Source organism: Botryllus schlosseri, chromosome 13, assembly GCF_051294905.1.
Source record: "Botryllus schlosseri isolate E-star chromosome 13, Bs_hap1, whole genome shotgun sequence".
In the NCBI taxonomy this organism is placed as follows: domain Eukaryota; kingdom Metazoa; phylum Chordata; class Ascidiacea; order Stolidobranchia; family Styelidae; genus Botryllus; species Botryllus schlosseri.
Genome location: NC_137248.1, coordinates 6,037,216 through 6,062,860, shown reverse-complemented (window position 1 = coordinate 6,062,860; position 25,645 = coordinate 6,037,216). Strand labels below are relative to the sequence as shown.

At 40.6% G+C, this 25,645-nt stretch overlaps 4 protein-coding genes across 5 annotated transcripts; all 4 read right to left on the bottom strand.

Annotated features, from left to right (window-relative positions):
• Positions 1-917: 917 nt before the first annotated feature.
• LOC145453664 (serine/threonine-protein kinase Nek4-like) lies at positions 918-4,208 on the bottom strand. Its single transcript, XM_080331639.1, has 6 exons — positions 3,928-4,208; positions 3,526-3,680; positions 3,220-3,412; positions 2,922-3,149; positions 1,433-1,593; positions 918-1,370 (listed from the first exon to the last, which is right to left on the bottom strand). The coding sequence occupies exons 1-6, from the start codon at positions 4,036-4,038 to the stop codon at positions 929-931; spliced, it is 1,290 nt and encodes a 429-aa protein (XP_080187765.1). The 5' UTR covers positions 4,039-4,208; the 3' UTR covers positions 918-928.
• A 185-nt stretch (positions 4,209-4,393) lies between these two features.
• Positions 4,394-19,714, bottom strand: LOC145453658 (uncharacterized). Of its 2 annotated transcripts, XM_080331630.1 has the most exons (16): positions 19,578-19,714; positions 19,018-19,175; positions 18,269-18,461; positions 14,497-14,724; positions 14,279-14,439; positions 11,098-11,569; positions 10,525-10,608; positions 9,983-10,092; positions 9,828-9,912; positions 9,107-9,274; positions 8,430-8,488; positions 7,824-8,046; positions 7,386-7,473; positions 6,921-7,057; positions 5,838-6,123; positions 4,394-5,314 (listed from the first exon to the last, which is right to left on the bottom strand). In XM_080331630.1, exons 1-15 carry the CDS (start codon positions 19,668-19,670, stop codon positions 6,004-6,006), a joined length of 2,379 nt encoding a protein of 792 aa, XP_080187756.1. In that variant the 5' UTR covers positions 19,671-19,714; the 3' UTR covers positions 4,394-5,314; positions 5,838-6,003. The 2 variants fall into 2 exon arrangements, with proteins under 2 accessions (XP_080187756.1, XP_080187757.1); XM_080331631.1 differs by lacking the exons at positions 9,828-9,912; positions 9,983-10,092.
• On the bottom strand, positions 19,713-22,142 carry LOC145453659 (ATP-dependent RNA helicase SUPV3L1, mitochondrial-like). Its single transcript, XM_080331632.1, has one exon. The coding sequence runs from the start codon at positions 21,861-21,863 to the stop codon at positions 19,776-19,778; it is 2,088 nt and encodes a 695-aa protein (XP_080187758.1). The 5' UTR covers positions 21,864-22,142; the 3' UTR covers positions 19,713-19,775.
• Positions 22,143-22,291: 149 nt separating this feature from the next.
• Positions 22,292-25,043, bottom strand: LOC145454171 (oxidized purine nucleoside triphosphate hydrolase-like). The gene is made up of 2 exons (XM_080332189.1): positions 24,738-25,043; positions 22,292-22,665 (listed from the first exon to the last, which is right to left on the bottom strand). The coding sequence occupies exons 1-2, from the start codon at positions 24,955-24,957 to the stop codon at positions 22,415-22,417; spliced, it is 471 nt and encodes a 156-aa protein (XP_080188315.1). The 5' UTR covers positions 24,958-25,043; the 3' UTR covers positions 22,292-22,414.
• Positions 25,044-25,645: the final 602 nt, after the last annotated feature.

The window sequence follows — 25,645 nt, the reverse complement described above, 5'->3', positions numbered from 1 at the left end:
TTCCCGCTAACGATCCTTGATTATATCTGAACGAAATTAAACCGGTTATTATTAAGATAATGATTTTCCCACTGAGATTTCGACGCACTTAACTAACCAAAAGCAATAGAAATAGATCAGATGGCATAATACCAGAATTGACAAGCTTATGAAAATGCAGAACTTCAATATCACAACAAACAATATGTTTAAAATTTATTCCACTTTAATTTCTTTTACTGATCGCTCTCATGAGGATATAAGTATAGTAACGGAAGCAGAAAAGTGTGACACACGATTGACATGATGATGTTACGAATTAAAAAACATAACGTCATCGTAATTATGGCGTCACAGAGTGAACGTAAAGGATAACCGGTAACTAGGGCTGGGCAAAATCGAGTACCTGAGTGATTCGATTCTGAATCACGTAAAATGCTTCGAGTCGAGTCGAGTATTCGAGTATCACTCATTATGACGTCATAACAGAATGTATTACGTCAAAGTTCAAATTTGCACCGTTTTTGCTACCACAAAGAATATAATGCCGGTTATCCATCTCGTAAAAGACACTTTGGTATTTTATCGACTATACCGATTTCATTTCACTTGGTGAAAATGTTGTGGGATTATCATGACTTCGTAAATCCGCTACGCCCAGTAACCTTCGTAGGTTTGTACTAGATTTCGTAAGCTACAATACCGCCAATCAAGGTTTCAAGGCTTCAACAGTTAAAATTAATATCGAAACTAGAATTCTCGTTGATAAATTAACTTTCAGCGGCGAGAAGCGTATAATTTCATTACTCGAAAAAATCGTAATTTACTACTCGACTCGAATCATTAAAATTAATACTCGATTCAGATTCGAGTACTCGAATCATTGTGCCCAGCCCTACCGGTAACCACTCTGGAAAAGTTAGTCATCTAGTGAGTTCTATGATAAGAGTCATTCGTCATTACTACTCGACAAGGTTATCACCGGAACAAATCTTACACTGCTGTCGAGCTCTTGCGAATCCCCCGTCGAACGGTATCCAGAGTCGTGGCTGTAATTTCTGGATTTCGGTATCGGCAAATGATTGCTTTCTTGACTACTAGACCGGGCCGAATCGGAATATTTATCGGGATTGTAATGTCTCGCAGGCATCTGCGGTCTTAATTTGCGGCCAGATAAGGCCCGCGTACTAGGCACTGGAACACCACTGGCTTCTTTGGGTATCTGAGCATCGTACATGGCGTCAGTTTCAGCAAATCCGATAAATATTTTCGGCACCACATTGCCTATATTGTCGGTCCCACGGGGAGCTTGTCCAGATGTTGTGGGCTCTGCTTGCGGTGACTTGCCACGCGGTACGGTGTCAAATTTCCCCTTTTCGCAATATACTTTCCTAGAATATTGTATTAATGCAGTTCGATAATCTATCTTCGCCAATTTAAAAGGATTTCGTACTTGTTATCTTGGATTAAGAGCATGACACGTCTAATATGAGATTTAACGAATTCGTTTTTCAAGATGTCTGTTATTCCCGGCCTGGACTGGGGATGTTTTCGTAGCATTTCTCCAATCAGATCACGCAAAGCCTTTTTGTAGAGAAAGGGCATTCGAGGAGTCTGCGTTTGCAAAGAAAATATAACATATTGGTAAATCCGTGTCTGATAACTGTACCTCATCGCATATGTCTTTGATTTCGTTTCTTTGTATTAGAATATTATTAGCTGTTTAAAATATTACAAGATTATAACCGGGCATATTTATTTTTGGCATTTGAGAAACCCGATGTCAAAACCCAAAATAAAAATCGGAAAATGCCATATATACAGGGCTGCCATCGACATAGACTCAAAAATAAGTCGAAAAATTAGATTAGCATGAAAAAACGTTTTTGAACATATTTTGTATTTTTATGAGCCGTGGCATATTCGCTAGAAACAATCTGTTCCAGCAACTCCTTGTTATTAGAAAGTGCTTCATGGATCTCATGAGAGCTCAGGTCTAGATTTACCTTTACTCAGGACCGAAACAGCACTTCGTCAACCCCCCCTTCCTAAATACGCGTTGGCGTAAGTGCTATATAATTTAGAAAAATATATCAATGATTAACAGCTTACCGTACTGCTTTTTAACCAATGTATCGAGTGCACTACGCCTTTACTCACTACGCAATAAATGCTGCCTTTTCCACAGCTTGAGCTTATTCTGCTGTAGACCTAACAGCAGGAACCGAGTACTTGTTTACTGCTAAAATGACGTCCGCCGTGGTAGCTTGGTACAGACGAAACCACTCACCGGCACGGCCCGAGCTAACTCACCACTTAGAATTCAAATTTTATGGCGTGAACGTCACAAGAGTTCCTTTCCTTTATGATGTCATAAAATCTCGACGCAAAAGCAGAATTTATGAATATTATGCAACACAAATACCAGAGAAAAACGATCAAAGTTCTGCAGTGGTTGAAAATAAGAAAAAATAAGGAGGCAAGTCGATAATAAGGACATTTCTTAGAAATAAGGACAGTTGCGTTTTCTAAGACGTGACCCTTCAAAATAAGGACAAATCTTAGAAATAAGGACGATATGGCAACCCTGCATATATAAGACACTTAAAAAATGGATTTTAATAATATATTACTATTTATAAATATAATTTGAAAACGGCAACAGAATATCGCCGCATTTCAAGTGACAAAACATGTGTTTAAAGCAGGAAGTATCGTTATAGTCTATCTGAGCTCCTCTCCTGTTCAAATACGCAGGAAAATCCAGCGAAGGACGCATAGCCTACAAGGGCGGAGAATGATAGAGCCAGGAATCGTCGAAGAAAAAGAGACATTACTCCGTATTGTGTATCGCATTGAAGCCCTACATTGCGTGTCTCGCAGAGATAAAAGGACTGCCGCCAATGAATTAGCCTACGTTTACGGTTCTATTCGCGACTCACCTTTTTATACAATATCTTAATCTCTAATCCTATCATGCTGTCGTCTTCAAATGCATTGCGGAAGGTGACCATATAATACATGCAGCAACCAAGTGCCCAAATATCTGATTTATGATTATATGGCTCATTCGCGATTAGTTCGGGGCTCATGTAGGAAGGCGTGCCAACGTAAGTAGTCGCCATATCTGATCTAGCTTGCAAGACTTTAGCAATTCCAAGATCTCCAACCTGAAGAGCAGGACAAACCGGTGATTGATCTCTATTGTCTATGGGTGGCGTCATCAAATGATTCGCTTACTTTAATCATTCCATTTTTGTTCAAGAATATATTCTGCGGTTTTAGATCTCGGTGAAGAATTCCTTTTTTGTGCAGATATTTCAATGCCAGAAAAATTTGGACAGACCAGTTCATAACATCCCTGTCGCTCAAGACGTCTCTCATCATCTTGTGTTTTTCGATTACAGATGCCAAGTCTCCCCCCGGAGCATATCTGAAATCGGCGGGTGTCAATAGAGCGCACTTCACAAAAGCTATTTAAATGACGATGTAACCATAGATGCTGTGCAGTACAGCCACTATAATGCAAAAGTAGGAAATGCTCACTTCGTTATGATATGAAAGCATTCAGTGTCGTCGACAAACGATTCCTTATATGAAACGATGTTAGGGTGCTTCAATTTCAATAACAGCATTGCTTCCTGTTCGGCTAGTTTGCGGATCTTGGAATCCTTTATGATCATTTTCTTTATTGCGTAGCGCTGCGAAAAATGTATTCTGCTCCAACTAAACTGCCGAAAATAAATTACCGCGGTGGATTCACCAATCACCATGTATAGATAGATTTCAAACCTCTATCGCTCCATCGCACTGTTTTTAAGCCTAATTAGAAATTACTAGCATAAAGAGAGTGATAGAATCAAAGAGTGCTTTGCAGTGTACAGTTTACCATAATGCGAGTTTTTATCGACTCTCAAGCGAACAAGCCTGCGGTAGTTTATATCTCACCCTACCATCCTCCGTATTCTCTGCAAGCAGCACTTCTCCGAAGTTACCGCGCCCAAGAATCCTTTGAATATGATAGCTACCAAGCGACATGGTCCAGGTCACACCAAACATATCCTACAAAATTGCATCCTCGCAGAATCACTACCGAAATCCATTCCTATGCGGGACAACTTGTGTGACTTCAATGGCATCCCGAATTGGAAGCCTCTTGACACGCAGGCTTATCATCATCAAGATATATCAATTCAAACAATATTTCTACTCAAGTTTCCATTGTCCACCGAAAACAAAAGATTCAATTACATCAGTATCAAAGCGTGATGTGTAGCCTATTCTCTCTATCAGCTGAGGTATATCAATCCAGGGATATATACCCTGTATCAATCCTTCGAACTTATCTGCGTAATCTGGCGGATGAAGTTGCTCCTGAACCATCTTCCGTGATACCTAGGATTCTCAAAATGTGTTACGAGAAATATTTTTACTGGCATTCTGTATTTGAATGGTGCGAATAAAGACATAAGAGTGATAAAATGATATTTGGTGAACATCTATGGTACAACGAAAAACTAACAAAATATAAAAAAAGTAAAACTTGTCCACAAGTTACTTACATCAATTGCTGATTATAAAAAAAAAAACGAATTTTGAGCACACATTCTTACAGAGCATCTATGAAAATGGAGAGACTCAGAAATACAGTATACAATTTTGTCAAAATAACCACACGTCTCAGGTAACAGTAATTTGGTGCAAATTGAAGAATGGTATGATTAACACAGAAAAATGCGACATTAACACTGCCAGCAGGGGAGAGACCACTGTTACACTGAAAGAAATCAGCACCTGTCTGCACACAATTTGGGTTGCATCCACGGTTGAAACTAGCCGGATATTGATTGAAATGATGATGTCGAGCAGTGGCAGTCTAGTTATTTTAATTCCCTGTACCAAAATCATGTGCTACAGCGGAAAAAAGAGGTTGCCAGAGCAAAATTACCACGTTGCGGGTTGTAATCACAAATCGGCATGCTGAATACTGCATAGAATAACAGTAAACAAAATGCAAAAGACATGAACGGGGAATCTATTTTCCAAATGGCGTACCGGCATAAATTCAAATCAACATGTAATATTTTGGATGGAACATGTAGCAAGTAACTTGATGAAACATGCTGGAAAGAAATAGCCCTGAGCTCATAAGACAAGGTACATAACAACAGCAGTGCAGGTACATTGCTCCATCTACGGAGTCATTTGGTTACTGAAATTGGTGTGCTGTAGAGGCCAACACTCGATTCGGAATTGGTCTCGTCAAGCCCCTAAGCGCGGTACATCATGTTCAGCCAACAATCAGAAAACGCAGCTCGATCCATAGATACTAGGGCTGGGCACAATGATTCGAGTACTCGAATCTGAATCGAGTATTAATTTTAATGATTCGAGTCGCGTAGTAGAAGACGATTTTTTCGAGTACTGAAATTATACGCTCCTCGCAACTGAAAGTTAATTTGCTAACGAAAATTATTGGTTTGATACTATTTTCCACTTTTGAAGCCTTGAAACCTTGATTGGCCGTGTCGCAGCATAAGAGACATAGTACAAAGCTACGAACGTTGCTGGAAATAACACATTTCCGAAGTCATGATCATCCCACAACATTGTCAAAAAATGTAATGAAATCGGTATGGACGAAAAAATACCGAATTATCGTTAATGTGACGGATAACAGGCATTATGTTCTTCGTGTTGGCATAAAAGGGGCATATTTGAACTTTGACATAGTACACTAGGTTGTGACGTCATAATGAGTGATACTCGAATACTCGACTCGACTCGAAGCATTTTACGTGATTCAGAATCGAATCACTCAGATACTCGATTTTGCCCAGCCCTAATAGATACATTACGGAGTTGTGCTCTCTGTAAGTGCCCGTTGAAGAGGTCAGCGCAATAAACAGTTTCAATGCTCGAAAAATATAATCCGAAACACCGCCTCCAATATGAAGGAATACAATCTTCCGCGAGAGACGATCAACATGCTGCGCTCCACGACATTTTAACGCCCTTTTAGCATCAGTACGCCGTTATGGATCCACAGTGACCGAACAACGATTCCTCGCAAAATTTCAATTGCCATATCTTACCCGACCACATTTCGAACCGGACAGGCCCCAGGAGTGTGATTAGACTTTCCTGTGAAACAAGGCGCATTCAGATAAGGTCGATTATTATTTTGTTGAAATGTCACCAGCGACTTTTAAGTGTCTGTACCCCAGAAAAGCGGTAATCAACTACAAAGTTACAGAACGTGTGCCATCCTACACACTTGTTTCTGCAAAAATAAAACAAGGCCATACCGGTGATGTCGTATTTGGTGAGACGATTGTTGATATAGAATGTTCTTTACGATTCTCTACTAGTTGCTGACGATTGTCAGCCGCAAATATTTGGGTTTATTTCAATATGTATGCATTATTCAATTTTACATTGAACCTCTGTACCTCCAAGAGTCTCTTTAAAACAAGTTTATTCTATTTTTTGTTCAATAATATAACCCTAGGGCTTATTCTAATCATAAATATTATTGAAAATTGATTATTCACGCTATCGATTAGGTTTTACTAAAGACTTCTTGAAATTCAGGGTTTGTAGGCTATGTATTATTTTCGGAAAAAAGGGATATATTGCAGCGTCAATTAGCTCGACAGGTTATCGCATTCGTTAATCACAAAGTCTTCACTTCTATGACGTTACAGAATGCCAAAATTCAAAGACATTAGTCGGTCTTGTTTTTATCTGAATTTGTCTCATTTTACAGACACTAGATGGAATGAAAGTTTGATATATTCAGAAAAAGCTCCTCGTAGCTGGTTTGATGTATTTCTCGTTCATTATACCACAATATTTTCATACTGCCTTGACCAATGGTATCAACATGGAACTGACCCACTGCAAACCACACCATTACGACTGCACAGTGAGGAACATACCTGTAATGCTTCGTCGTCCGAATTTGCGTCCATTATTTCGTACGCTTTATGCAACAAAGGCACTCCCAGCCCGCGAATGCATTCCTTTCGAAGATTTACAATCCTACCCATAAGGCGCTGAGTGGATCTAAGGGTGTCTAGAAAATATAGTAGCGATGAATAGGCACCCATATTTAGATTGCATATCAGACTACATATCAGCGATGACTGGGGAAGTGGGCATGTCTAAAGCACTGGAAAATTTCAACGTCTTCATAATCGTAATCGGTGTAAAATAATGAAATGAAAAATTGGACGGAACAATATTGATAGTAAAAGTTACAGCATAAATTAGATTGAAAAAAGCCAGTCTTACACACAAGTAATTACAATACTAGCAATATCATATTTCAAGACAAAAACGTGTTCCTTATCCTACGACACATATGCAAAAACACAAATTGCCGTCACGCTACATATACTCACTTGATGAGACAGCCGGAGCTTTAGTTACCGGAGGGTTGTGCACACTGACTGGGGTGGCGGCTGGTGTCATACGTGGTCTGGGATTGAACTGAAACAAAAGTCGAATATTTCAGAGAGACACGGACGTGGGAAAAGGATAACAAAACATAGAATTCAAGAAAGATCATTGCTATACAGGCAAGTTTGGTACGGAAAACATATATTCCAGTTCCATACACCATAAATTTCAACGATTTCAAGACATCAGAATTACCTCAAACGGAAGCAGAAAAATTCAGGTCTGACAAGCACTCAGTAGTCGGTACGTAGTCTTGAGATGACTCATAAATTGCAACTTCTACTTGTAATCAAGCCAAAATTGACAGCGTTACTTCTACTTCTACTTGAGTACAGCCAATGACTTCTTTAACATCCTGCGCCGATAAGTCGATCACATACTTGGCCCGATCCAGAAGTGGACCCTTCCGACAGTTCCATCAACGGCGATAATTCTCTGCCCGGCACGTCGGCCTCCTCTAGAAAAATCGGGGAATCTCCGTCGACCATAATCAAGTTTGCGCTGTCGCGATGCAGCGTCGTGTGCAGGAGGGTCATGAACTCTTCCTCTTCGTCCTGTTTTGCTTTGGACGACTTTGGTGCTACAATGTCCGCCGTGTTTCCTCTGCAGATTAAAGAGAGGGAATATTTATTTGCCGACAGTGCAAACCAATGATATACATTATATAGAGATAAGCTAGTTATGGAAGGGTGGCTCCATATAACAGAGTCACTAAAGCCTAGCCGCCCAGGCTAGGAGTAACTTATTACGGAAGTCATTAGACTGGAAACTTGAGACCAACTAACAAAAATATAAAAAAGTAGGAAAAAAACAAAAACATGATCATCGTGTAAATAGTTAAAAAGCAAATGAAGAAAATAAGACTTATGGTCATTTGGCAATGGTAAATGCACTTTAGCAGTAGCTTGAGAGCCGTGAGTTCATTAGTATTAGGTAGCGCTACGTGAACGAACGGAATTCATATTTGAGAGTACTATTCTGCATACTTGTTCTCTCCTTTTCTGCGCCCCGAGTCTGGCGTGTCGACAGATGCGTTGTCTTTTGCCTTCAAAAAAAGACGTAGACGTGGTGTAATGATTCCGTTATTGAGTAAATAAAGACAACTGCAACCATAGCTACCAGCGGCGTCGCCATCGACATGGACAGCTAGACACTGATGACCAAAATAAAGGTCAACAATTTTTCACAGTCCTAATATCATCTGTTTATGGCCTCATGACTAAAAAAGGTCGTGACATTTGCCCATTTTCAGATTAACTTACGGGAAAAAGGACAGTCTACAGACACAAGTCGAAAATATGGACAAATCTGAGAATTTAAGAACACTTTGCAAAACTTCGCAAATTTCTTTATTGTTGCACATTCTCGACATAAATTTCAGGTAGTTCATTGCCCATGTTACGAAGAAATTTTAGACAGTAATCAGCCGATATTATACTGAAATTCCACAAAGATGATGGGTGACCTCAATACCACAGAGATTGATGATGTGCGATAAGACCACCGCGAAAATCTTTCTGCTGCAGTTCGAACACGTTGGCTGGGGAAATGGCTGTTGCCCAAAATTCTTTTACACTCATAACTATAATTTAAGATCATATTAGATTTAGAGCACAGTGTCCTGTAATGCAATGGCTAACCACGTGCAGTCGTGCATACATACCCGGCTTTTCTTTCCATCACCAGCACTGTTCGGATGGTCCTTCGTTTTTGTATCGCCACGTATCCGGTGCTCGAACCCCGTGCTCCTGCTTTTCCGTATTTCGTCGATGATCGCCGGAGTCTTCATGTTCTCCTTCTGCTTGCTCTCGCGCCTACGCTGTCTTGCGGACTAAGAAAAAGAGCGGCAATTGTCAATAGATTTCAACTCCCAGTCAACGATTGTAACAAAGAAAAGGTATTGTCCACTAAAGGTTGACAACTTCATGCAGCTACTGCATCCACTGTCTCTCCTCAAAGCGAAGGCCGTGTTGGACAAAAAATTGATTTGTTTTTTTCTTGTTAGCATTGCTATTTGTTGGTACATGGTTTCATGTTAAAATTTTCGTTGTAATTACTTGAGTGTTTCACGCGGCTCTAAACGTACTTTGCAGTTGAAATTCGGCCCGACATCATACGAGGTTGGGAACAACTGGTCAAGATGCACCTGGTTTTGAAAACAGGCATAAACATTGCTAAAAAGAAGTCTCGTCTCAACCTACTTCTTCAAACTACCTTTTCAGACCTGTCGTATGGCCGCGCTCTGAAAATCACTACTTCTACTTGCAATTAAGCAGAAAGTTTTGGTGACTTTTAATTCTACTTCAGTAGCATGAATGACTACTTTTACCGGCTTTCTCGTCAACCCGAAGTTATCGAGTAAGGCGGAACACAATGGCGTTTACCTTTTTTGTACCTGCCTCGCTGCCAGCAATAGACGACGCCACGGACGACACGCTTTCGCCAGAATCGCCTAACATGTTCGGGGACCTGAATCGAAAACCGCGGTTGCTTAGCATACGATGGATACTAAAATTTCGGCAAGTGTAAGTGTGCTCACTCGGTTTTCGTAGGTTCGCAGCTCGGCTTAAGGTCTGGCAAAGGTCTCTGGCTTTTCTTAGACGAGGCAGGCTCACCGTGCAGTCCCAACAAATCGAAAGTATCATTCAACTAATTGAAACACATGTTGATATAATGAGGTCTTCTGGATCAGATAGTGTGGATAAGATAACACACATCCATTTGCGATGCGCTTCAATTAGAGCCTGACCGATGACTATCGGCCTGTCGATAATATCAAGTCGATATCACACAACGAAATGTCTGTAACGGCCATTAGATGTGAAGAAATATTGGCAATTTTTGTGACGTTAGAGGGAGTAAACTGGGAGCGCTAAATTGCAAATATTGATATATTTCTTATTCCACAGGTGTTCAGATACATGCTTTTTAGTTCATTTCATGTCCGAGAATAGCGATGGCTGTAAAGTTCTTCTAAAATTGTCTAAAAATGAGGCTTAGGCTAGATGCCATATCATTTGAATACCAGCTGAATATATTGCAGTTATTTGTGAAGATGCTAGCACAGATTTTTTTACATACCGTTCGAGCGTTTATTATTGAAGAATGAGATGAGGCAGAACCGGACGACGAGGCCGAATTCACTCTATCCTTCACATTGGCGAGCTGGAAGAAATACAAATCCGCATAGATAGCTTAATGCGTAATCCGGCAAGATAGCGTAATGGCGGAGCGTCCGGCTTGTTGATGGGCTCAATTCACGGCCGGGTCAAACCAAAGACCTGATAGGAAAGTATCCGCTCGGCATTAACTGAATAGCATGGAGGGTCGGTGCAAGACTTGAAAAGCCTTACAAGGCTATTTCTGGACCTTCCTTGCATCGATGGTATGCATATGTGCAGATCGTGTGTCATGACTCATGAGCCTGTGTATATGCCGCAAACACGTCAAGGACAAAAATATATAGGCTAACGTCTATTGAGTAACGAAGCACTTCTACTTTTTGAGAGCACTCCAGTATGTGTCTGGAATAATCGAACATATTTTCAAAGATTCCACCTATTTGTAGTGTCTAAAACGATAGACAATCGTAGTATCAAGGATCCCACGGTGGAAAGTAAGATTGGAGTACTAAGCCATATTCGCAACACATACCGGCGCGTGACTCGGCAAGTCGCGAAGTTTTTCATGGATTTCCACTTTTTCCACCTTTGCGGGTTCGGTAAAGGTCACGTACACTCCTGAATCGGCAATTTTCGGGGCCGATTCCATTTTTTCGCGATTTTCTACCGGAACGCGAGCATGATTTTTAGGGGGACTGCCGGAAACGACGACCACTTCCGGGGCGCGGTTTTTCGCGGGGTCATGCCCCAGTCGCGTCGACACAACATTGTTTTCCACCACGGCACCGCCCGGCAACGGCGCCGGGGCTATTGGCGGGGATACGTTGGGAGAACGAGACCGTCCGCGATGTGGTCTCGATGGTTTGAGAGGGCCCGGGGCAGACGGTGGCGGATGGGGTGATGGCGAGCTGCCCTGGCTGTTTGTGGATGTTTTTCTCGATGATGCGTGACGCGCTCCGTTAGATGCAGTCGAGCTCCTTCTGGACTTGTCCGAGCTGGTCTTTCTGGAATGGAATCAACCTATTCATTATACTATTTCTACTACAAATTATCTTAACACGGAGTAAAAGTTGCGATATTTTCTATGTGGCTGCATCAAAGGTACATATTTGAATTTTCCATACTGTTATGACGTCATAATCAAGGCTGTAATGACTGAGTCGCTGCTTTTCGGTGACTCAACTTGACTCGAGTAAATTTTTCAAACATGTAAAATAACTCGACTCGTGCAGATTTTTGTACTGACTCGACTTGCACTCGAGACATTGTGCATGACTCGAACCAACTCGTATGACTCGAGACTAGGATGGCTAAGACAGGCATTTCATTGTAACTTCAAAGTACAGTAAAGTTACCACATGATTGTTGTTTCGTACCTGTCAGTCCTGATACTTGGAAAATAGGGCCAGACACTGTCAAGACTGAGAAAAATTACTATATTATGAATATGAGTCGTTCCATATCGCTCGAGCCGAGTTGAAAAGAGTATTTGAAACGGATTGAACCGAAAACTGAACAGTGAACGCAATAACTTGGACTCGGACACGAGTCAAAACACTATGACTCGGACTCGACCCTCTACCAGCCAGCTTGGACTTGACTCGGTGATGAATTGAAAACGACTTGACGTGACTCGAGTCAAAACTACAAAAAGAAGGTTGACTTGTGAGCAGGGCTGTGGAGTCGGAGTCGGTGGAGTCGGAGTCGGGGTAATTTTCGCTTGATGGAGTCGGAGTCGTGAAAACTATCATAGCTGGAGTCGGAGTCGGTGGGAAACTACTGACTGGAGTCGGAGTTTGTGAGAATGACTATGACTTCGACTCCGACTCCAACTTCTCTATCATGAAAACATTTGCTTTCAAAGAATTTTTATTATAATTTTTATGTACCACTAATCACTGTTATTATTAAACATACAGATCAGGTGCGGCCAGCCCGTGGCACGCAGGCCAAATTTGGTACACGAGAAGGTTAGATGTGGCCTGCGAGGTAATTCTCGAAATTATTTATGACATCAGGTACAATTGCAAGGCCAACCAAAATTTGATAACCATGACCGCGAATTTTGATGATGACTAAAACAACAGTTCTGACGCATTGACGTATCCAGGCGCCAGCCAAATTCATCCCAGATCTTCGTATATGACCATAAAGTAGAATATTTCATAGCATATTTATTTGACTTGAAATTTTTCTCGGTACTTCGCATGATTCGTTGTCACTAGATTTCTTCCATTCAGTATTTGAGCCCCCTTCCGAAAATTATAAATGCATATTATTCACAGAATTTAGTCTAACTATATTCGCAATTAGGAGATACGGCTTCGCTTGTGCACGCGCAGCGAGATTGTCGACAAAACATTTGCACAAAATGATAGAGGCATATTCACTGATACGGTCGATTTTGCTATGTCTAAACGTTGAATAATCCTGTCCTTGCCAAATGAGCCCAGTGGTATACAGATGCGACCCCAATGTATGTTAGCGACATATTTATTGATATAGCTATAGCCTAATTCAGTCGTTATCTTGCAAAAAAATTTCGCGCCTGGCGCGACCAGGGCATGATTGCGCACTGCACAGTTGCATGACATATTGTTATCAATTTTAGAACGTATTAATATAAGTCTTGTTTGCAATGTTACCTAATTCGGTTCGCTCTTATCGATGACTAAAAAAAGGTTATCAACATTCCAGTTGCCCGCGCAATGGTTCGTAAATCTCAGGTGTCCCTTTCGCCGAAAAAGTTGCCCACCCCTGATATAGATAAAATTAGACATTACTTGCAAATTACAACTCAGTTGCAGGGGAAGAAAATCGCAAGATAAGTTTTCGCGATGCAGTCAAAATTGATGCAATTTTTGGAATTATACCATGATACTGTGACAGAGAAAATGCATCGGCTGGTGTTGTAAAATTGTAAAAATGATGTAAATATGACCAAACGATGCTTCCCACTTGAAAAAATTAAAAATATTTGTAGAGTAGCTTAGCTGTTTGGGTCGAACAAATGATTAAGAAAGACTGCAAGTCCCAATCCTTGAATACTTGATTAAGTACATGTAGACTAGACATAGGCTATGGTCTTTGACTACTTAACTAAATTCCATTTATGACCAATGTCTATTATTAGTAGTAAGAGTGTTTGTGCTTGTAATCAGGATAGTGTGCAATGTCAAAATTAGTAAGTTCAATTTCTTTATTAGTTGCTAAGTCATACACAAGAGCTACACTTGGATTTTTTATCTACATTTTTATGATGCAGGATTGGATCTACCATATTTGAATGATTCATACATTTCAGAATATTAAAGAGTCCATGTTATAAAAACTTGAATATGGGAGGATATTTAGAAAATCTTTATTTCATGTTAATTGCATAGTGGATAATTCGAGCTGTGCCACAATGAAACAATTTAGCATGCCACAGTTAATCATATGTTCGCATATGTTTAGTGGTTGTATGATAGTCATTCAACCGACAATGTGGCATATAATTTTCGAAGTAAATTGGTAATAATGCTGGAGTCGGAGTCGGGAGTCGGTACGTTTAAAGACCCAGGAGTCGGAGTCGGAGTCGGTACATTTAAAGACTCAGGAGTCGGAGTCGGTATATTGAAAATGTGTGGAGTCGGAGTCGGAGCCGTGGTCGGTGGTAAAATTTACCGACTCCACAGCCCTGCTTGTGAGTCAACGAAAACATAGACAGATACCTTTTCTTACTGCTCTCTTCAAGGAACAGATGAATGTGCTTCTTAACGTATTGATTGCGAAGGATCTTATTCACCGACGGTCGCTTGTCGGGATTCTGATTCAACATGTCCCGGATGAGATCACACAACGGAGCCGGGTATTCATCCGGCATACTTGGCATCTGAGTCAAAATATTGCTTTCCCTCTACGCGATTCCAGGCGCATATCACAAACTTACCCTTCCCTTTAAAATTTTGTACATCAAAGAATTGATGTCTTTCGCGTTGAACGCGTGTCGCAGCGTCACCATTTCGTACATGCAGCAGCCCAGCGCCCACACGTCGGATTTGTGGTTGTAGGGCCGGTTTGAGAATAACTCGGGGCTCATGTAGTATGGCGTGCCGATCAACGTGGTGGCCATGTCGCTCGCGCTCTCTAGCTCTTTCGCGATGCCCAGGTCGCCGACCTGTGGCAATTCGTCAATGCTTCGGCGTTCGAGTGGTCAGTAACAGAGTTGTAATGACTCGAGTCATGACTCGACTCGAGTCTGACACGAGTCACGATTTTATGATGACTCGACTTGACTCGAGTCATTTTCTCAAAATATGGAAATGACTCGACTCGAGTCAATCTGTGTATTGACTCGACTTGGACTCGAGTCATCGCGCATGACTCGAACTAAGTCATATGACTCGAGACTCAGACGGCCAAGACCGACATTTCATTGTAATCTTGAAGAATAGTAAAGTAACCAAACTATTGGGATTTTGTCTATTGGTACTGGTACTTGAAAATGCGACCACAAACTGCTAAAAATGAGGAAAATTAGTATATTATAAATGCAAACCATTCGACATCACCAAACATAGTTATAAAAAATGGATTTAGCAAGACTTTGAATGGAAACTGGTCAGTCAACACAATGACTTGGGCTCGACTCGAACCTCTGAACTCTCGGACTTGACTCGGTGGTGAATTGAAAATGAATCGACTTGACTCGAGTCAAAACTATAAAAGTGAGATTGACTTGTGACTCAGAGCCTTGTGACTTGGTTACAACCCTGGACAGTAACAAAGTATTTATAGTATTTCGAAGTACATTTTATTAACTTGCACTACTTATTCAAATGGTTATGAATAGGGCGATTTTTTTTTACCTAAAAATGGAAGATTTCAACTTGAAAAAATCAAAATTTTGACATTTTTTTTACCTTAAAAATACTTCATTTTGACAAAATTTTGCCCATATGAATGTAAATTAGGCGTTTCCGCACATGTTAGAATTGTACTACTTATCATTTCTGGTTGGAACTGTCTGTCCTTACGAAGTAGTTTGGCCTGGAAAAACTTATTTGACTTAAAAACTGACGAATGTTTATACGAAAAAACTTAATTTGAACAAAATCTCGACCCATGAAGAATTCCAGTAGTTATATCACACATTATGGTAGAAATCATTAAAATTTGTTGTAGTACAACGAAAGATACTTTCCCACGTTCTCGGGTAGAAAGTATCTCTTAACCTATTTGTTTTATTTAACCGTTTATGATTCCCAATGAGCAGACAATGGGTCGTCCACAACTGTAGGCCTATGAAGTAGGCTACAAGCCGTACAATGTCAAATGATAAGTTCACCGACAGTGCAAACATCTATAATACAAACAACATGCAGGTCGCAAAATTTTTTTGACTTTGCAAACAATTTTGACAATTTTTTTTGGCAAAATTTTGACTTCTTTTAACATTATAAAAAAATCGCCCCAGTTATGATTTCAGACAACTTCTACATCTATTTTGACAGTCTATCAACTGCAAAATGGAAAGTTAAAAAAGAAAGTATTTTTGCCTAAAAAGCTGTCAAGTAAAAGTGGAAGTAGTATTAAAACATAACCGTACAGTAAGAAGTGCTAAGTAGAGCAATCTTCGGATTACTCTAAAAAAGGAGTTCGGCTTCTTTACTGATCCCCTCTACGTATCAGACAAAAAGCATTTTAGCCACAGGCTATAGGCAACAGGGAGGTTTTTCACACTTTTTCAGTTAGGCCTATTTATTATATTCCATTCCCACAAATGTGCCCATACTGTGCAGACTAGGCTACTTGAAAAGTGTTTTTAATGCCCGACAAGGTCTAGAATTCTACATGTTACCGATATCGATGTTAATTTGCTTTGTAAGTTGTCAAATAGAAGCTCATTTCTCATTGTAGCATTAGTTCAGGGGTTCTCAAAGGGTGGGCCATGGCCCACTGGTGGGCCACAGAGCATTTTGAGGTGGGCCACAGAGCTATTTAGAAAATTTCAGAATTAATGTAAGTCTAATTATATTTCTCATGTTATTCGGTAAAAATATATTCGTATTATCTAATTATACATAGGCTACATAAAGCTTTTCATCCGACTCTGAGAGACACCGAGCGAGATAGTGTAATGGTTATGCGTCCGGCTTCTCGAGCGGTAGGTCGTGGGTTTGATCCCCGGCCGGGTCATACAAAAGACTCGAAAAATGGTATCCGCAGCTATCCTGCTAGGCGCTCAGCAATCACGGATAGCATGGAGGAGAAAAAAAACGGGGGCGTAGACTAGATGACCTCATGGGGCCGTATCGCAACTCAGTCGCCATAGCATCTCGATGGTGCAGACGAGAAAGAATATCATATCTCTCTCTTTCTCTCTCTCTCTCTCTCTGATTAGACGTAGTGGCACGTATGAAGTCAGCATGTACAATTTGAAAACGTTAGGGAGAAACGGTGGCTTTTTCTACTGGCTATGACAACCTACGGCCAACAGCAACTAAAATAATTTCAACCCCATAATAACGGGAAGATAATGCTGAAGTAACCAAGTATCCCGGCAGGGTTATATGTCGTATGCCGTTGAAAAGAGCATGCAATGAACTCGCTATGAAGTGCAATTGATGTACAGATTTACTGTGCTTCGGCACGCCGTATTATTGTAAGCTAAAAATAGCCATAATTGCAAATTATTAGCAACTTCTGGCGGAGGTATACTGCACCACCGCAACGAATCTTAATGGATTGAGGATTTATCGGAGCGCATTAATCTTTGAAGTCGATTTAAAAGGTCCGGCCTGGAAATCATTGTACGTAATGAAAGAGTCACAGGAATTGATTGTATCATTGGATTGAATATTCCAGACATCGCAACTTCAGTTGTTTTGGTACAAAGACATACAAAGTACATCATGCATATTGAAAAATCTTTCTTCACTTCTCAGTAGTACCCCATTCACCAATGAATTGTTCGATGCTGGCCCAGAATGATTATAGTATTACCCACAATAGTATCACTAAACTCCCAATCACACAGTGCGGGGATCTGATCATTGTGTTTCGCGACGCGAATGGAGCAGCGGACGAAAATAATCTACTTGGGAGTTTTAGCTTATGATCTACCAGGGCCGTAACTGCCGCACCCCCCCCCCCCAATTGGGGGAACTCGAAGGGGCCCAAGATTATTTCGTTGGTCGTTTGTTGGAGGATATTTATTCAACTTGAAATTTTTTTCGCGCTTTGTGTGATTTCATATCCTGGTAAATTGAGATTTAAATATCATCAGTTAGAGAAAAATGCGCATATTTTAGAGAAAGGCATATCGGCGCTGTCCATGACCACGCATTAAACAGGATTATGGCTCTAAGATATCAGGTGAGCCACAGCACATTTTTAAACCGGAAAATGGGCCACAACCAAGAAAGGGCTGAGAACCCCTGCATTAGTTGAATCATAACCTTTTATTCTTGATCAAGGATCATTCCTATTGGTAACGAACTACTTTTGTCGCACAAAGACCAAAGATTATGAAACACTTAGGAAATCTGGAAGGGCTCTTTGTTCTTGAAAGGAATAACTAAATATTCATAATAAACACACAAAAACAGATAGCCTACTAGAGATTTAATACAAGTTTCATCACATTCTTTGTTTTGTAATTGCGCACTTGTCCATTATTACAATTCAAACACCTTAAAACAGTGTCACAGCATACTGACCTTGATGATTTGGGTCTTAGTCAAGAATATGTTTTGCGTCTTCAAATCTCTGTGAAGTATCCTTTTCTCATGAAGGTACTGAAGCGCCATGCAAATCTGAATGTACCAACGCACGGTCTGCACCTCGCCGAGAGGTTCGCCTCTCTCTCTTTGCTCGCGTAGCTTGGTGTAAAGGTCGCCACCCTCGGCAAATCTGAAGGGTTTCGTGTCATTCGTGATGCAAGTAATATGAATACTAATGCGTTAGCTAATAATAATTATATTGAGAGTCAATCAGATGGCCAGAAAATTCGTCAACAGCACAGACACTGCATAATATAAACCTTTGAAAATTATAACAACTTATATAAAACAAATGGAGATGGAATCAGCAGGTGCATAACAGGTAGGCAGAAATGAAGGAAATTATCCTACATATCAATGGTTTGACCAAGATATAGGATGAAAATTATTCCCGCACATATCTGTTTTAATATACATAATCCTATAGTCATCTTTTCTCATAAATACTACCATGTTCACTTGGGCATTCTGTTTTATTAATAACACCGGGCAAAATCCATTCAATAGTAATAACTAAACAATCCAAAAGCTTTTGCAATGTTTGCTAGAAACAACTAACACTCAACAGCCTATCCAAGTCGCGGGAATACACTTGGTGTCTGAGACTATATCAATATTAAATTAGAAAGTGAAAACAGTTCCACTTGACGGATCAATATATTAGACAGTGTCATTGGATTCCTCACCCCATGACGATGTACAAGTGCCCGCTCTGGCTTTGAAACGAGTCCTTGTACGACACAATGTTTGGATGTCGTAAATTTGACAACAGTTTCGCTTCCAACTCCGCAGACTTCCGATCTTTCGCGCTTGCTTTTAGAAATTCCAACTTTTTAATCACATACTGTAAACAAGAAAACACTATTCAAACTAAGACACAGTAACTTAATACCAATTTCAGCAACAGGGATGCGTTAACATAGGACTTCATCAACAATCAGTTCATGAACGTGGCAGGCATACCAAAGGCGCAAAATTAGGATTTACTGGTAGTGGTTGATTGATATTGGGTTGATCAGTTTGATATTATCAGACGCACATGCAACCATGAAAAACAGTATCATATCAAACAAGCGTTTTGAATGGACAAAGCCTATCAAATTTACGAGTCAACTCAAGATATAATGAAGGGCTGCGTGTACAAATCTATACAACCCACTACCATACAAAGTGTGTGAACCACAAAGAAATTTACGGTCAATAGGATGAACAACGGAATCACCTGTGAGCACTGTGCAATGTTTACCTGTTTTTTGTCTTTTTTATGGCTCACAAGATGGACTTCTCCGTACGTCCCTTTCCCAATCAACTTCAGTATATCGTAATCCTCCAAAGACATTGTTTTTTCGAGCTACATCTACAATAGCTTAAAAATCTGGAACTGGAAGAGTTGAGTAACAAATCATGCGTTAAATGCTTACACAAACGTCCCACTGGTTATCGCTCAACGGTAATATATTGTCGGTTTGCATTTTTGTCGTATTTTACGGGTTTTTCTATTAAAATCCCGGCGTTTTTCAGGCGATTTAGAAAATCTAACGTTGTGCAGCGACGTGGTTATTGCATCTATTGTAATACGTCGCAATCGCTTAATTTTCACAGTGTCTGGATAATAGTTGGGAAATTTTTGAGCCAGCCAAAGATACACGGCGATAGCGTTATAAACGTCTTCCAAGATTGCAATTTTTTTCGCATCGATTTCAGGCAATATGGGAAGTTTGACAAAAAATCGATGTTGCAATAGATTTGAAAACGACGAATACGTGACCGGTCGCGATCGCGAGTAAAATTTCACAAATTCGAGAAACATACTTTTAGAAATATCAGAATTAAAATTCACAGGGCACAAAGAAAAAGTGTACGCGTCCGACAGTGGCAATTTATATCTTTGCATAGACTCGGCGAGGTCGAGGCAGTCACGCTGTGACGACAGTGCGTACAACTGCCTGTTTATCTTTGAATATTTTCTAAAATTCGACAACACTCTAAAAAGATTCGAATCACAAGCGTGAGAGGAGAAATTCAGCAGATGTTCGCGCGTTGGCAGTAAATTAGCTTGTTTTATATCCTCTTTTGGATTGGACAACAAGCGGTGTAGCTCGTTAATGTCTTTCTCAAAAAGAGTGGTAACTTCGCCACTCTCTTGTAAACCATATCTTCCTGCTCTACCAGCAATTTGCAACGTCTGCGGTGTCGTTAACTTTGTGTTTTCAATAATTCCTTTGCCATTCCTGGTTCCTTTACTCAAAGCTTGAAACACTATTCGTTTAATGTTGAGATTGAGGCCCATTCCGATTGCGTCAGTTGCGACTAGTATGTCACAAGAATTATTGGGACTATTAAACTTCTCGGCTTCCATACGTTTGGTGGATGGAGGTAGCTTTCCATAAATCACAGCCGCATCCCGGCCTTGTCTTTTCAAATCAGATATAGTGCTGTAAATGTCACGACGTTTAAAACACACGACGCAATCGCCTGACCGCAATTTGTCTGCAGTTCCGACCGCATATTTTTTAACGCGTAATCTAGTCAAACGTTGATATTCCAAAACTTCGAAATCATCACCGCAATCTTCACAAAGTCGCTGCACAATATTTATGGCTCGTGGCTCCCCGCAAACGTGTAATTCTTTCGCTCGTAATCCGAGTAATGCTTGCGTCCAAGCCCATCCTCTTTCAGTGTCCGCGATAATTTGTATTTCATCGATCACTCCGATATCAAAATTACGAGAGAGATTGGCCATTTCTACAGTGCAAGCTGTATGTTTGCCGTTCTTTGCAAAGTGTTTTTCTTCTCCCGTGATTAAGTTACATGGTACGTCGGCCTTGTTGGATTTTTGTGCTATCTCACGTGCCAGCAGTCGTAACGGACAGCAATATATACCGCTTTGAGATGATAAAAATTGCTCCAACGCAGAATGCGTTTTACCACTATTGGTAGGGCCGGCGTGAAATATGATACGGCGTTTGAAAGAACGCGCACCAGGGTACCACTCAGCTGGCGTCGTGAGATCACATAATTCTTCAAAATTTCTACGATCTTTGAGAGCGGAGTTGAAAATTGATTGCAATGATGAAGCATTGGTAGGACGTTCTATTGAAGACTTATTTTTAGTTATTTTGTATCGATTCGCAAGCTCCTTCTTCAAGTCGTTGATCTTGTTTCGCAGCATGCGCTCTGTAAATCCGCCGTGGTTCAATTTTTCCAAAGATATATCATTTCCCAAGAATTTTTTAATACCCCATCTTGAACGGCGTCGACGGATGATGTGTCTAAGACGATTGCCGTTAGGTTTTAAAAATGAGGTTGCAAACGATTGGAGCATCTCATTGTCAGGTTGGCCTACAATTCTATTCTGCTGCGCCCTACTAACAGGCAGAGAACAGTATTGAAAATGACCGTTATTGACATGAAAATATGTTGTGGCAAATTGAGTGAGCATTGCATTCATAAAGTGGTTGAAAACACAAAATTGGCATAAAATAACATGGAATCGCATCACAAACTCTAAACAACTCTTGAAATTCTTCATGATTTTTGAATTGCAGAAATCGTATAAATGTATAGTATGTCAAAATACATTCAATAATAACAAATTTTAGATTGATGTTTTCAGGGAATGCCTATCATATAATCATTTGTTCCAGTTTATACCATAAAGGATGCAATAACAATAGTTCAGTACACCAATCCAGTGACCCACAGCAGGGCTAGCAGGCAAGGTACGGGCATTAAATCACAATGAGCATCACTGCAATGTTATAATGGAACCATCAATCATCAACAATCTGTGGGACCTTTAACATCTATTCAGGGGCCAGAGTGGAATTGGTGGCAACGTCACGCGCAACTTTCCATTTAATTACTTAATTATTCTATGAGAGAAACCCTTCTGTCACGCGCAACTCGTTGCTGAAAACAACCACTGTTTCCAGTATGGTTCTAGGGTTCTGGTTCTAGGGGTATCAAAATTCAAAGTAGTGGCCTTGAATCACAGAAAACACTTAATTTGGCATGTTTACATTGGCCCTGCTGCAATATGCTGCACGTTTTCAAATCACTAGGAGTGATTGTGACACTTGTCTAACCATATCGTAGTTTTTCAAATTCTGAAACGGGTATTAAATTCAGTTTGTAGTCTGTAATTGTACTGTGACCATTGAAGAAGAATTTGGCGTAAAATGTATTTCCTGCAAACATATGTGGGAACCATATTTTGTCATCAACCCACATCTCTTCGTATGGAATATCACTGATTTCAAACCATTTTGGTCGCATTTCATCTGTTTCAATCTCGCTTCCCGAAAAGGAACTCGACTTAAAAACATTTATTTCGGGTCAAGTGTAGAATCCGGCCAGTGTTCCCCATGACCACCACAGATCAGTGTTGCACCTGAAACTTCAGTGTTGCACCTGAAACTGTCGGAATTCATAGTGCTTCACGTAGTTACCGACTATGCTCCCCACTAAACCCTATAAATACTGTCAAGGTTCCATATTATATCTTATCATATTATTATATCTTGAATTCACAGATACACATGCCGGTGACGAGCAAGATTACATTTTACATCGCTCGCTCGCATTCCAGATGAACGGCTTATACAAGAAATCGAAGGAAAGGGGAAAGGAAGCGACTTACTCCAATCTCTTCACCACATTATGTATTGTGTATCGCATTTTTATCGTAAATTTAAAAAATAAAACGCATGACGCCTATACTATCAAGTGTATCTAGTGTACTTTGCGGCCACTAAACTCATGTACGGACACTTGCAAGATGTGGGGAGATGGTGAAGGTTTATCTGGGCTTCTCTTCACCCGCGCCGTTGCCCAGAAAAGACCCGACGTAAGAAAGCACTCATGTATAAGAAACCCCCATAGTCGTGTATGGTATCTAGTGTACTTTTCAGCCACAATACTTATGTGAAGACACTCGCATAGTCGCGTATCATACCAAGTGTACTTTTCAGCCACAATAGTTATGTACAGACACTCGCATAGTAGGGTATCATACCAAGTGTACTTTTCAGCCCCAAGACTTATGTGAAGACACTCGCATAGTCGCGTATCATACCAAGTGTACTTTCCAGCCCCAATAGTTATGTACAGACACTCGCATAGTAGGGTATCATACCAAGTGTACTTTTCATCCCCAAGACTTATGTGAAGACACTCGCATAGTAGGGTATCATACCAAGTGTACTTTTCAGCCACAAGACTTATGTGAAGACACTCGCATAGTCGCGTATCATACCAAGTGTACTTTTCAGCCACAATAGTTATGTACAGACACTCGCATCGTAGGGTATGATACCAAGTGTACTTTTCAGCCACAAGACTTATGTGAAGACACTCGCATAGTCGCGTATCATACCAAGTGTACTTTTCAGCCACAATAGTTATGTACAGACACTCGCATCGTAGGGTATGATACCAAGTGTACTTTTCAGCCACAAGACTTATGTGAAGACACTCGCATAGTCGCGTATCATACCAAGTGTACTTTCCAGCCACAATAGTTATGTACAGACACTCCCATAGTAGGGTATCATACCAAGTGTACTTTTCAGCCCCAAGACTTATGTGAAGACACTCGCATAGTCGCGTATCATACCAAGTGTACTTTCCAGCCCCAAGACTTATGTGAAGACACTCGCATAGTCGCGTATCATACCAAGTGTACTTTTCAGCCACAATAGTTATGTACAGACACTCGCATCGTAGGGTATGATACCAAGTGTACTTTTCAGCCACAAGACTTATGTGAAGACACTCGCATAGTCGCGTATCATACCAAGTGTACTTTCCAGCCACAATAGTTATGTACAGACACTCGCATAGTAGGGTATCATACCAAGTGTACTTTTCAGCCCCAAGACTTATGTGAAGACACTCGCATAGTCGCGTATCATACCAAGTGTACTTTTCAGCCACAATAGTTATGTACAGACACTCGCATCGTAGGGTATGATACCAAGTGTGCTTTTCAGCCACAAGACTTATGTGAAGACACTCGCATAGTCGCGTATCATACCAAGTGTACTTTTCAGCCACAATAGTTATGTACAGACACTCGCATCGTAGGGTATGATACCAAGTGTACTTTTCAGCCACAAGACTTATGTGAAGACACTCGCATAGTCGCGTATCATACCAAGTGTACTTTTCAGCCACAATAGTTATGTACAGACACTCGCATCGTAGGGTATCATACCAAGTGTACTTTTCAGCCCCAAGACTTATGTGAAGACACTCGCATAGTCGCGTATCATACCAAGTGTACTTTTCAGCCACAATAGTTATGTACAGACACTCGCATCGTAGGGTATCATACCAAGTGTACTTTTCAGCCACAAGACTTATGTGAAGACACTCGCATAGTCGCGTATCATACCAAGTGTACTTTTCAGCCACAATAGCTCGAGATCCATTTCTTTCACGTCAATGTCACATTCTTCCTTCAGTTCTCGACAAGCAGCGCTTCTAATAGTTTCTTCGAACTGAATTTTCCCACCAAAACCATTCCACTTTCCTTGGCCGAAACCCCGCTTTTTTAAACCGAGAAGGACTTTTGATTCTTTAAATAGAAAGACTAGTGTTGTTCGTACTATCTGTTTCGCCATTCATACGCAATAGGCCTGAGCAGATACAACCATTCGAAATCGATACCTAATAAAATGACTGCAAGCAACAGTGGCAAAAATATTTAATTTCGATAACGAGCTTTGGAAATCTCCAAAGCGATGAGCGTTTCGTCACACTCAAGTGGGTTTTATGGTACGCCATCTAAGGGTTGGTATTTCTATGCTGCTATTTGAGCTAGTTGAGACGCTTGACAATGCCGAAGAGTACAGAGTTTCGCATTTTTACATCCACATCCACGATTGGGAGCATTATAGATGCACCACTGACACATTACAAATTAAAACAATGATCAGTGAAATTTTGAAAGTAATGGAGAGGATTGGCGACGACGACAGAATTTGGCATTACATAGGATAGGAGGTTGCATATTTGTGCCCTTGATGTTTTTGCGGCATATACATACATCGACTCGTGATATACATACACACGATCTGTGCATAAATTATGCACACCATGAAGTCTACATGATAAATGCCTCTGGACAAGAAAGATATAGCCTTGCAGGGCTTTTCTAAGCAGGGTTGTAACCAAGTCACAAGGCTCCGAGTCCCATGTCAATCTCACTTTGAGTCAAGTCGAGTCATTTCAATTCACCACCGAGTCAAGTCCGAGTCCAAGTCAGCGAGCAGAGGGTCGAGTCCGAGTCATGGAATTATGACTCGAGTT